General features: G+C 38.2%; 1 protein-coding gene across 1 annotated transcript in view; it reads right to left on the reverse strand.

The window, feature by feature from the left end:
• Positions 1-14,338, reverse strand: part of TMEM131 (transmembrane protein 131) — a 237,807-nt gene that overhangs the window by 60,801 nt on the left and 162,668 nt on the right. The window contains exons 9-12 of the mRNA XM_060608021.3: positions 13,346-13,496; positions 13,185-13,241; positions 12,186-12,247; positions 2,209-2,317 (exon numbers count right to left, since the gene is read on the reverse strand). Of these exons, the coding sequence (XP_060464004.2) occupies positions 2,209-2,317; positions 12,186-12,247; positions 13,185-13,241; positions 13,346-13,496 (379 nt within the window). The remainder of the gene's footprint in view (positions 1-2,208; positions 2,318-12,185; positions 12,248-13,184; positions 13,242-13,345; positions 13,497-14,338) is intronic.

Genomic DNA, 14,338 nt, shown 5'->3' on the forward strand with positions numbered 1-14,338 from the left:
CCCCCTCTGCCCCCCTTTCCCCCCCAGATAAGAAGGGGTGCCTGGGTAACTCAGTCAGTTAAGCGTCCAACTCTTGATTTCGGCTCAGGTCATGATCTCGCGGTTCAGAGGACTGAGCCCCACCTCAGGCTCCGTCTGCTCCACGTGACAGTGCAGAGCCTGCTTGGGATTCTCTCTCTTTTCCACGTGTGCACACATTCTCTCTCTCAAAATAAAAAAATAAACTTAAAAAAATGCCTCCCATTAAACCTCATTTCTTTCTGCTTGTTATATGGCTATTACTAGGTTTATTATTTTAGGAGGCTGTACAATATTCCTACTATGGATGGGAGGATGGAAGGGGAGGGAGAAGGTGACACCATTCCCATGGTAATAGAAACCACTTTTTTTTTTTTTAACATTTTTGAGAGACAGAGAGAGACAGAGTATGAGCAGGGGAGGGGCAGAGAGAGAGGGAGACACAGAATTCAAAGCAGGATCCAGGCTCCGAGCTGTCAGCACACAGCCCAACACAGGGCTCGAATTCACAAACCACGAGATCATGACCTGAGCCAAAGTTGGACTCTTAACTGACTGAGCCACCCAGACACCCCTAAAAACCACTTTTAAGAAACGAATCATTTACTTTTAAAAGATGCTTTTCCTTTATATTAAATTTTACATAATTTAAGAAATACTATTTTAGCATCTATGATCTCAGGAGAACCAACATTGTTGACATTCATTTATATCAAGAAGGGAAATACTGCACTGGGTTGTCAACTCAGGAGCTGGAGAAGAACAGTGTGGGAGAACTACATAGAACAACTGTTCCTGGTGAACACTCCCCCACTGCTTGGATTTATCAGAAGGATGGATCCTAAACATTCTTAGGGTCAGGAATTACTATTGGCCGCTCTTCTTAGTAAGAGAAGACAATGTACTTGCTGATGCTAATACTGGTGGACATGACTGTGGTATCCCAGCAACAGAGAAGATAATTTACCAAAGATCTGGAAATAACTGTGGCATCAAAACCTTCTGCAGTACTACTTCTTGATAGCTGGGTTATGAAAGTATGCCACATATTTAGTCATGATTTCTTAAAAAAAACTTTTTTGAACATTTTATTTACTTTAAGTAAGTGCTATGTCCAGTATGGGGCTCAAACTCATGACCCTGAGATCAAGAGTTGCATGCCCCACTGAACGAACCAGCTAGGTGCCCCTTAATCTTGATTTCTCTGGGAGTTTTCTCTGAGCTCATGGGATGAACACTAAAGCTTGGCACCCAGATTGTGCACTGCTTCCGATCCTCCCCAGAGCCCTCAAGTGCAAGGAGTAAGCACAGATGCCCTCACAAACACTGTGCAGAGTCTTCCAATATTCTGCTATACTCGGTAGATCACAGTGATCAAATGCTCTCTTGTGATGAGGAGTGTAGGTGTGAAATGTGGGCTACGAGCAGAGGTGGCTCCATGATAAAGCCAAAGTATAAGCTTCAGGGCTCCTCACTCTGCAAGGGCCCTTATGAGAAAAGCCCCATTTGGATTTCAGTTCTTATTAAATGTAATTACATACATAGTTAAGCAGCTATCAAATCACTATTTAAAAATTTTTGTGACCGCAAATTCAATAAATGTTCTAGTATAGGGGATAAAGCTGGATAAAAACATGCTACTAAGATAGGTTAAAGTCTGGGTTAACATTTCAAATATCAAAATATACAATATATATGTTTGAAATCATAGTAATCTAATTTGACAATGCTATCATAAAGGCTATTATTTTAGGTAGGCAGAGCTGTCTTCCCTGTTTAAAAAGCCAATATAGGAAACTGTTACAGGGAATACTTTATTTCTATTCTCAAACATGCTTCTGAAACTCAAATACATTATCACTCAATTACAAAAAATAATGACTTCATAATTAAGGTAAATACCTTAAATACTATATATTCACTAGGTATATATGTGAAAGCCCAGATTACAAAAATTTAATCCAATCCTAATGTATTTGCTAATACTAATTTCACTTTATGAAGCTGCATTTTCTTTCATGAAGCAATCAAATAAGAATTTGTGATGGTTTATAAGATAAACCAACCTAAGCAGTAATACAAAATCTGACTGTAAAATGGTCAGGATTTCTATATGAAGATGTCAGTACAGATGTCTCTAGTTTATCAAAATAAGATCACCCCATTAGAGAGTGAAAGCCGAATACTTACCATCAAAACTAATACTTGCAACCTTGGTATATTTACTTTCTGAAGCTTTTAACGTAATTGGTTTAAAGTGTACCGTTATAGCGTCATTTTGTGGTGTAGGTCGAACACTCTGCAAACAGAAAAAAATATGTATCATTATTTTAGTCTCATGGTTCAGTTACATTACACTGGAGAGTGTACTGGAAACATGCAGCAGAATAAAAAAATGGAAGTTTAACTTTATGCGCTCCCTTTAAACAGAATAGGCCAGGGGAGCCTATTCTGAGGGCTCAGTTGGTTGAGTGTCCAACTCTTGATTTTGGCTCAGGTCATGATCTCACAGTGATGGGACTGAGTCCCACGACGGGCTCATGCTGGGTATGGAGCCTGCTTAAGATTCTAGCTCCCTCTCCCTCTGCCCTGCTGGCACATGTGTGCTCTATCAACAAATCAATAGAATAGGTCAAACTGCCACAACGTCACATTAATTTCATCAGAATATCTTCATGCAATAAAATGATGGCCATAGGAAGAGTTTAAGATCAGTAAGTGAGTGTAAAAATCTAGAGACAAACTAGTACCATACACTAGGTATGAATACATAAAACAGGAAAAAAAAGGTATAATGAGTCATATATGAGAAAAGGAGACACGAAGATTTTGATAGGGTCCCTCTTAAAGAACTCCACCATACCAAATGTAACATCCTATGTTGAATAACATCCTGAAAATGAAGAATTATGTGAATTTGGGAGCCAGTACTCCTCTGCCACGGTATTTTTGCAGATCCCTCTTCTTCCTCTTCCTCTTCTTTTAATATTTACTTACTTTTTAAAAATATTTATTTATTTATTTATTTATTACTTACTTAAAAAAATTGTTTTAATGTTTATTTATTTTTGAGAGAGAGAGAGACAGAGTGCAAGCTGGGGGGGGGGGGGGGGGGCGGGGGCAGCGGGCAGAGAGAGAGGAAGACACAGAATCCGAAGCAGGCTCTAGGCTCCGAGCTGTCAGCACAGGGACTGATGCAGGGCTCGAACTCACAAACCATGAGATCATGACCTGAGCCAAAGTCAGACACTTAACCAACTGAGCTGCTCAGGCGCCCCTAATGTTTACTTACTTTTGAAAGAGAGACAGAGCATGAGTGGGGGAGGGCAGAGAGAGAGGGAGACACAGAATCTGAAGCAGGCTCCAGGCTCTGAGCTGTCAGCACAGAGCCCGATGTGGGGCTCAAACCCACAAACCATGAGATCATGACCTGAGTTGAAGTTGGGCACTCAACCGACTGAGCTACCCAGGTGCCCCTTGCAGATCCCACTTCTAATGGGACTTTCTCTACCTCCCTAGGGCATGGCTGTGTAAGTGAGGCATGCCACTGTTACCAGGCAAGGCTGTACTCCCAGCTGTGGGACTGAGCAGTGGACTGAAGGGCTGTGTAGCTTGGAGAGGTCAGAACAGTTTAAACTAAAAAATAAGATTTTTCTATTCAACAACTAAATCTATAATAACAAATACCATAAAAGCTTGCACTTTTGGAGCAAACTAGAAAAATAAATACAGTTTAAGGTGAGTTACTTTTTTATTACCTTACTGACACAAAGCATTTTTCATTGGAAGGAACCTTAAAGATCCCCATCTCCTTCCCTGTTTTACAGATGAAGAGAACCTTGCAATATGGAGTGATGTTTCAGTAGCTAGGCATCAAAAGGCGGGACTGGAAACCAGATGTCCTGACTTGGTTCAGGGCCTGGGCCCTTTACTGGCATCCTAGTGCTTAAACATGTATTAATGAAGTCATGGTATTGTACACAAATCTTGATCAATACTCTTCCTTTAGAATTCAATTAGGGGGCACCTGGGTGGCTCAGTCAGTTAAGGGTCCAACTCTTGATTTAGGCTCAGGTCACACTCTCACAACCATGGGATCAAGCCCTGCGGAGCCTGCTTAAGATTCTCTCTCTCTGCCCCTTTCCACCTCATGTACTCTATCTCTTTCTCTCTCTCTCAAAAAAAGAATTCATTTAGAATCTTACTTTGGTCTCAAAATGTTTCTGGAGTTTTTTGCTGATTTTTCAGGGGCTTTATAAACTTGTCAAAGCCTGATGCTTCCCATAGAAAGAACACAGTTCTTTTCTGTGACACCCACCAGGCACACGCCTGCTAACATGGGTGCAGTCAGGTCCCTGCAAGTCACCAAGTTCTTCCCTGTCTCCCTACCCACCCTTCAGTACATCCGTAAAGGTGGAATCTGACTACAAAGGTGGAATGAAGGTACGAAGCACCTGAGAGAGTATGAAGAAAAACTGCTCCTTTTGCACTGGTGTGCTATCACAGGGAAGAAAGTTGGTTACACATAAAGATTACAGACACTGCTTTTACTACCAGATGGTGGGGCGTCTCCCTCCTCACTGCTCGTTAGTCTTTACTGGGCCTGGAATGATGACCCTAAGGATGGTTCTGCAGTTTTCTGAGCTGGAAATCTTAATAGCCTGAGCTCTTGGCCTCAGGGTCTTTTGGTATTTTAACTCTTTTATCTTTCTTCTGAACTTCTCATTTGCTTTGGAATCTCTAACTGGGGCTGCAAGTGGATTTGTTCATATTGATATATTTATTATCAGTACGCTTGCGATTAGTAGCAATCATTTAAAATACAAATCTCTTCATCCCTTAAAGAGTGTGTGTGTGTGTGTGTGTGTGTGTGTGTGTGTGTGTGTGTGTGTGATTTTTAACAATAAAACAAAGCAGTTTGACTATAAAACGGGAAGGTTTCATATATTACATACCTACACTAATACTTCTTCTAAAGGAAAGGAAAGCAGTACAGAAGTGTATGTGACAATCCCATTTGATGAATTTATGCAACAAAAAAGATATTAAGTATTTAACTAGAAGTGTCAGTTTGAGTAAGCTGCCCATCTACTCTGGGCCTTATTTTTCCTGCCTGTAAAACACTAGGGGATTAGATTAGGTATTTTCTAAGATTCCATCTATTTACAAAATTTGGTGGTTGTATTAATTTTGTTCTTTTTTCAAATGAGCACTTTTACCCTGAGGTCAAGATTTGTTAGAGAGATGATCGTATAAAGCACTGTAGTTTGCAGAGGACTTCCACATGCTCTACTGAATGTGTCAGAGTAGGAATGGAATCTTGACCATTTTCAAACACGCTTAAAGACTGCAAGTAGCAGTTCATTAGTAATGACGACGACACCTTTTGAGTGCTATTAGCCTGCACGACACCATAACAGAAATAGCTAAATAAAACTATTTATTTATTTAAAACAGTCACTGTAAATAGTAGGAGCTTAGAGTACTTGATGAAAAATGTTTTTCTCACATGTAACATATTACTCTAAGATTTTCCTTACCAGAGGAAAAAATTTTTTTAATTGTTTTCCTTTTTTTTTAAAGTTATTTTTGAGAGAGAGAGAGAGAGAGAGAGAGAGAGAGAGAGAAAGAGAGAGAGAGAGAGCAAGCGCAGGGCAGGGGCAGAGAGAGAGAGGGAGACACAGAATCTGAAGCAGGCTCCAGGCTCTGAGCTGTCAGCATGGAGCCCAATGTGGGGCTTGAACTCACAAACTGTGAGATCATGACCTGAGTAGAAGCAGGATGCTTAACCAACTGAGCCACCCAGATGCCCCTAGAAGAAAATTTTTATATTCAGTATTATTAACTCTCTCCTTCTCTCTTTATTGCACCAATAGTAAGCAAACATTCAATTGACTCACTTTTTTAATGTTTTATTTATTTTTGAGAAGGAGAGAGAGAGAGAGAGAGAGAGGGAAAGTGTGCACATGAGTGGGGGAGGGGCAGAGAAAGAGACATGGGGACAGAGGATCTGAAGTGGGCTCTGTGCTGAGAGCAGCGAGCCCGATGCGGGGCTCAAACTCATGAACCCGGAGATCATTACCTGACTCAAAGTTGGATGCTTAACCAACTGAGACACCCAGGGGCCCCACTGACTCAAGTTTTATACAAATGATCTGAACTGTTCACTTATTATTAAAAAAAGCCCAACAAAATGGAAAAATCCATTTTCCAAGGAATCAAAAACAAAGCTAAACAAACAAAACATTTAAGTAGTGGCTCATTCTGGTTTTTTTTTTTTTTCCCCTATTCTGGTGGCCTTAAATGAAAAATAATACAAAATCATTAACTTGTATTAAGCATATTTACACTAACAATCTATTTTAGAATCAGTTACTAACAGTTGCATACTAAAGATAATGGAGAAGTAGAAAAAAATATGGCAAGATTCCCGGGAAAGGCAGCTTGCACATATTCTAAATATAGTTCTAGCCTTTTCTCACGATATTCATACCCAACTAATGTTCAGTAACTCTCAAGTGAGATTCAAAGGCCCAGCACATTCTAAAACTATTTAGAAAAACATTTGAAAAGGAAAATAATCTTCCAGTATGTAACAATTGTATTTCTAACAACGGATACACAAATTTATTAAAGCTCATATCAAGTTTACACTGGTAAAATTAAAGTATATCTGTCATTCTTATTCATCAATTAGTAAGGAAACTTCATGCAAATGTTCCTTTTAAGATATCTCAAAGCAAATTTATTCCATCATTTATACTGCATTAATGTTTTTTAAGTGTTGAGGAAAAACCATATTCTCAAAGTTGCATTACAGACAATCAAAGTCAGACAGGCTTGAACCTGAGTATCTTGTCCATTAACAGGTGAGAACTGTTTATTTTCAGATGCTTGCCTCAGGAGTCCCATATCTAGAAAGATGAAGAAACTCTGAATTCCTTTAAGGGGAATTAAAAAAAAAAACAACAACCCTCCAGCTTCTGGCAATGCCTAGGTCATCCTAAAGATATTATATATTTGTGAAATGGACAGAGGTGGGACATTTATAAAAATATGTCAGTCTCTAAGTATGGCATATTATGTAGCAAGATACAGGAAAAAACCTTAGGAAGCTCTCTTATAACTCAGTTTCCATGGTAGATGGGTTTGTTTCCTGGCTGATAAGATAAGAAGTCTAAGCTAACATTACCTCTCAAGTGGACCACTGCAATGGACTCCTAACTTCCTGCAGTGAATTCTCCACAAACTAGCTACTATGACCTTTATAACACATTAATTAGATGATGTCTCTCCCTTGCTTAAAATTCTGTAATTTGCTGTTGCACTTATAATAAAATCTAAACACCTCCGAGAGCCCAGAAAACCAGGATCAACCCTCTGGCCCTCCTTTTATGTTCAACCCTCCTTTCTTTCCCAGGACATCCAAAGTTGTTTCTGCCTCAGGCCTTTGCAATCACTGTTCCCTTTGATGGTAATACTTGTCAGCTAGCTTTCTTAGGGGTGCCAACTTCTTACTCTTCATTTATTACCTCAAATGTCAGCTTCTCTGAGACAACCCTGTCTAACCATCTCCCTCCCTCACTTACATTCTATTCTGTTTCTTTCTTTGTTAGAACTTGGTTTGATTTACAATTTTGTTGCATACCTGTCTGTCATCAGTCTCACAGCTAAAAAGTGAGCTCAATAGGGGCAGGAACCTTGGCTATCTGATTTACTGCTATGTTCTCACACACCTCGCACAGAAGCTGGCATATAGTTGACGCCCATTAAATGGAATAATGAATGAGGAAGTAAGAAGAAACTAACAAAACACTGGCAGAGTGTAGGCTCTGGATATTAGGAAAAATATATACATACGTAGCTACAAATGCAGATATACAGACATATATTATAGATTAAAAGATTTTTAGTAGAAATACTGAATATGAAATTAAAATGATATATTTATAAAGACTTAATGGTGTCATTATATACTAATATACCTTCAAGTAACTTTTGAGTTTTTATGGTTGAAGAAGTCACTTTTAAAAAAAGCTGATTCAGGGGCGCCTGGGTGGCTCAGTCGGTTAAGCATCCAACTTCGGCTCAGGTCACGATCTCGCGGTCCCGTGAGTTCGAGCCCCGCGTCGGGCTCTGTGCTGACTGCTCAGAGCCTGGAGCCTGTTTCAGATTCTGTGTCTCCCTCTCTCTTTGACCCTCCCCCGTTCATGCTCTGTCTGTCATTGTCTCAAAAATAAATAAACGTTAAAAAAAAAATTTAAAAAGCTGATTCATTTCCCTTATTTGGAAAACTAGAACCTGTGTACTTTATAGGACTGTTGAATTGAATAAGGTAATCTATGTAAAGAAACTAGCATAGTGCATAACCCATAGTAACAACAAAAATGTTCACTTATAATGTATCCTAAAACTGCCTCTTTAATTCTGTTATAATTGAACTGAATACAACAGTATTTTTTAATTAATTTTTTTTAAATAATTTTTTAAAATGTTTATTTATTTATTTTTGAGAGAGAGAGACAGACAGACAGACAATGCAAGTGGGGGAGGAGCAGAGAGAGGGAGACGCAGAATCCAAAACAGGCTCCAGGCTGTCAGCAGAGAACCCTACATGGGCTTGATCTCATGAACCATGAGATTGTGACCTGATCTGATATCAAAAGTTGGACATTTAACCAACTGAGCCACCCAGGTGCCTTTCATTCATATTCTTAAGATTGATAATAATTTCACTTTTAAAGAAAATGTTTACTGTAAAAGACATTTGTTTTGGTCCATTCATTGTATGTAAAAAAAAAAAAAATAGAGAAGATTGTTTGGGCTATGTAAAGGTACTTTGCCATCAAATCTCTAAATTCTCACATTTGGGGAAGTGACTGCAGGCCTGAAGTCTGCCTGACATGAAAGTTCTCATTAACGACCCTGCTTGGTGCAAGGCATCCTACAGATGGAAGAAACCACTCACGGGCAAACAGCATGGAGAACACACTAAAATAAAAATTATCTGACATCTCAAACTGAGGCAACAGCAGGGTGATCCATCAACAACAGCCAGTGTCTGCCCCACAGGCAAATGAACTGCCGTCCACAGCTAAAGAGGTATCTCTGAACGTGTCACCAAGAAGCTATGCAACCAGATGATTTCTCAGTGGAGAAAACACTTGAGCTTTGGAGAGAAAAAGAACTGGGATGAGTGCTGCCTACATTACCATGTATACAGTACAGGTGCTCTATGTGGTCAATTGGGCTACAAAAGAAATCAGTATCAAAAAGTTCAAAGAAGATAAAAGTAGGCTGGAGCCAAAGCAATCTGAAATATCTAGCAGAAGGAATTACACTCTATTATGGAGGAAAGTCAGATAAATTAACCTCGAGACTCTTGAACAAAAAGAATCACAATTCTTGGTGTAAAGAACGATTTTAAAATGTTAACACAGAGCAGTGATAAGAAGGCCTTTGCATTTCATTGACTGGTAAAACCTAAAATGTGTGTGTATGTGTTTATGGTTGCGGAGGGAAGACTAACAGAGGTTTTCTAATTTTTTAGTTTGCAAATGTGAGGATGATAGTGGCAGGGGAACAAAGGGAGTCTCCTGCTATCTACTTGATTCATCAAATAAAAGGATGTTTTAATGGCAAACAAAGAAAAATAGAGAAAATTAATAAAACCATACATTAGTTCTTTGAAAAGATCAACAAAATTGACAAACCTTTAGCTTGACTGACTCAAAATACTTTTCAAATATAGAGAAGACTAAATTAATTATAATCAAGAATGATAAATGGGATGTTACCATCTACTTCACAGGGAAAAAAGAAAAGTATTAGAAGAGAACACTATGAACAGTGGTATGCCATCCAATTAGAACACTGAGATGCAATGAAAACACTCCTAGAAAAGTCATAAGTCACTGAAACCGACCAAGAAGAAATAGAAATCTGAATAGGCCTAAAGAGATTGAATTCTAAAACCTCCCACAAATAAAAGTCCAGGCCCAGTGGACTTCATTGGTGAATTCTACCGAACATTTAAAGAAGAGTTAACGACAATCCTTCACAAATTCTTGCCCCAAAAGGAGAGAATACTTTCCAACTCATTCTATTGGAAACCACAACACTAGCAAAACAGCTATCTACTACCTTTATAAAATAACTGATGTTTTAACATCAAACAAAGAAAACAAAGCATATTATTGAAGAACAGTCCTTGTTTAGAAAGGGTGTTTGCATTAACATACATGTAACTCATATTTTTAGAAACATTTATACTGTCCTTATTTTGCTTATTTTTCTATAGACTTGTGAAAATTTCACTATAAAGAGCCAAAACCAATCACTAATCACTTAATATAGCAACAATCACCATTATGTATTTTTTGAAAAGTGTAATTAATTATTGCTATAAATAGGAATTAAAAAGAAATTATACACAGGAATGTTCACTGTAATACTTTCTTATGTAAAAGGTCACTACCGGAGAACATGCTGACAATTTCATTCCATAGAGACTTTGATGACAATCTTTCAAAAAACTGAATTAAAAAAAACAAAGTCACTAAATAAAAAAATGAATATATTTTTGAAAGCAAGCATATAAAAATACATGGACTAAGGGACCTTTGTTGCTATCAAGGAAGAAAAATAACAAAAACAAGGGACATAATGCTGCTGCTCACTGCCTTTGTGTTTTGTTTCAATGGTATCAGGGTGGCCAGGTCAAAAGAGCTGTTCCTTATCACCTGCAGTGGGGTCCCAACCCTTGAGGATCCTTGAGGGGTATAGGTATGTATCACGGCAGACCCAGGCAACTGCTCTCAGCCTGCTCTCAGGCTGCCAAGAGTGGACAGGCAGGAACTCCAAGTGGGACAGTTTCAACCCACTGCATAGTGGGGAAGCATTCTACAAAACCCATTCCCCCAGTTCTTCTACCTAGCAGGAAGAAATACTAGGTCAGACAGCAAGACACCACCCAGAATGTGATCCCACTCATGAGCACAGTCACTGTGCATTAAAATATGGTTACCCCCTTGGGGTGCCTGGGTGGCTCAACTGGTTAAGCGTCTGACTTCAGCTCAGGTCATGATCTCACATTCAGGGAGTTCAAGCCCTGCGTCAGGCCCTGTGCTGACAGCTCAGAGCCTGGAGCCTGCTTCAGATTCTGTGTCTCCCTCTCTCTCTGCCCCTCCCCTGCTCATGCTCTGTCTCTCTCTGTCTCAAAAATAAATAAAAACATTAAAAAAAAATTTAAAATATGGTTACCCAATCTTGCTCCCTCATTTAGGGTTTATAAACTCTTCTCTCTTTGGTCTACTCCACCAGTTGGCAGTAAACTCTGGGTTTGGCCCTGGATGGACAAAGTTCCCTTAAGTCTCATGCCCCTTTGATCTATATCATTTTATCAGAGTTCTCTGAATTTAGGCTTCTGAATCAGCACACATTATAATAAAAATGTACTGCTTTCTTTTTCCATTATTCCCTATGTATGTATCTTGTGGACTTCACCAGAAGGTGAGGTTGTGGGCCAAAGCAAAATCCAGATAGCTCTCTTTTACTTTTTTCCCCTCAAATTGTGTACTGGCTCCTCAATTCCACTGTAAGACATAAAAATCACTTGTTCTATGTGCATGTGTGAGGGGAAGAGATGACCTCAGTTTATAGTTTGCTATTTAGTATACTATAATAGCTGCCAGGTGGAAGGGGTACCTTTGACAGATGTTAATAGAATTCTAATGTTACCTACCATATCTCTTTGCTTTATTATTTCCCTTCCCAATTCATCTGAACCTTTTTTCCTTTTCATTTACCCATACCTTAAGTCTAACAACCAAACCTGATGGAATCTTTATAACTTGTTTTTCTTTGCACATGGCATACATCCTAGGGTTTATCAGAATCCACAAGCCTCTTGTATGATTCTGCCTCAACAAGAACCTCAGGAACTTTGATTCAGACTTAGCTTGGGGAAGATCACCTACTTTCCTTCTCATCTTTGATATTTGGTGGTTAGAGGCAGAACAGGTTTCTCACATCACAGTTAGAACCAAAGTGTCATTAGGCCACCAAAGAACAGAATCCTTTAGAGGAAGAGTTTAATTAGTTTTAAGGTGGTCATACGTTTAAAAACAAAGAATATATAAATTAGGAGAAAATAAGTAAAAACTTACTGTTATTGGTACATCTTTTGTTCCTGAATTTAATAAATGAAGGTTTAAAACTTTTGGTAGATCTGTTAAAATTGAAGAGAAGAAATATTTCTTTAACAGAACTGCTTTATGGCAAACTAGAATTTTACCTTATTAGATATCAGACTGAATCTATTCTAGAATGTGAAAAAGAACTATAATCACATTAATAAAAAGAATGTGATTCCACCTAACTCATAAATAGCAATCACCTTACTCACAAGGACACTGTATAAGAACTGTCCCCTCCTAAACAACCAGACCAAAAATCAGAACAAAACATATTTTTTTAGTGAAATTAGACATTATTACTAATCTTTTAGTTCTCTAGGAAAGCATAAGGAAGCAAATTAATAATGTTAAATTATCAGTGTGAAAAATCTAATTTTCAAAAAGGGGTCTCCAATTCTCAACAACCAACTTCTAATTACATATGGTCCATAGAAATCCCAAATTACAAGTATTTCTATTTTTTCCTTAATAAATCCTTTAACTTGAGCATTTTCAATTTTAGAATTTGAATTTTTTCTTTGACCATCTGGGACATAAATTTAACATTATGCTATTATAATGCAACTGAGTAATCCATTTCTAAATAAAAATCCAGAAGTAAAGCCCCCCCCCCCCTTTTTATTTACTGTTAAAAAAAGGAGCAAGCATAACTGAATAGGTGAGAACTTGGATTTAAAAACTCAGAAACTACTTTGTGCCTCAATATTCCCTTAAGTTACCTTATGACCTTGCTTTCCCACCTGGTAAGCAATGGTAGCCCTCAAAGGAATGGGGTATTAACCTGTGAGGGCTTGAAGTTCCCCAAAGAAGGTTTCTATAAGATCATGCAACCCACTGACAAGTAATTTCAAAGCTGAGCTACAAAGGAGTTAAAAGTAGAGCCATTCAGCACTGAACAGAGGCATTTTTGTTTTTTAAAGACTTATAAAAATACTGTCTTTCCCCCCCCCCCCCCTTTTTTTTTTTTACCTTGTGTTCGTAGTGTACCAAAATCTAGCATTTCAGTTGAGGAATAAATTCCAGGAGCTTGGAAGACAGAAAAGTAAACCATTAGATTTTTCTTTGCCCAAAGTTAAGATGTATTGAATACAAAACAAATGCATTTACTGTTCCTCTGGTTTTCTACTAACCTGTTGTAACTTCTACCTCCACAGGAAGGATGATAAATTCTGTGCTGTCTGAAGCATTTGTCTTTATTCTGATGAAGGCGGTGTGATTATCTGCTTCCCTGGATGAAAAACTGGCTCTCATCACTCCCTTGGTTTCATAAGGAGGAATTTCCTGACAAGTTAACAGACCATAATGTAGCACAGCTTTTGTGATGGTGCAAAAGCCACCATAGTTTTTTGAAGAAAACAACATTGACTGAGGATGCATTATTATTTTATATACCTACTAAGAAAAAAAACAACAACAAACTGCCATTTAAATGGATATATTCTATGGATTGTAACACATACTCCAACGTGAAGAATATTACAATGTGAAAGAAGCCCATCTTAGAACTGAGGAAGCATGATATGTAAAATTGAGCCAAGTGAAAGAAATAAAATTTTCAGTTGCAAAATTATCATTAAAAGATAGAATTAATCTATAAAACCAGTTATCTTTTAGTGTGATGCTTGGACATATAATTCAGTACTAAAATTCTCCACCAAATAGAGATGTCAGCATTGGAGGGAAATCCTTTTCTAGAAATCTACAGGATCTCTTTAAATAATAATCAAGAGAGCTTGGACTCTCTCTGTCCTTTCATTTAAAACCTAACACAACAAAGCTTCTCAGGCAAATCCACAGTTGACCAACTGCTTTCAATAAGTCTCTTAGCAAGGAAGATGGAAAAATTTTCAGGCCTGTAATGAGAGAACACTGACAAATACACTAGAGGGAAGATTTATTGGGGCAAAAAAAATTTTTTTTTTGAGATGGATTTCTTTTCCTGGTTTTACAACAATCTGGCTTGCTTGGGACCATCAGAATTTCTCTGCACATACCTTCTGGCATATTTAAGGAAATCCCTGTGTTTTAGAATTTATTATTCATCTCACTTACCTCTATTCTCTTAACTTTTTAGCCTCAAAGTAGGAAAGAAGTGATTGGAACCCTCCTGGGGCCACAAGAGA

Source organism: Panthera onca, chromosome A3 (assembly GCF_046562875.1).
Source record: "Panthera onca isolate mPanOnc1 chromosome A3, mPanOnc1 haplotype 2, whole genome shotgun sequence".
Lineage (NCBI taxonomy): Eukaryota > Metazoa > Chordata > Mammalia > Carnivora > Felidae > Panthera > Panthera onca.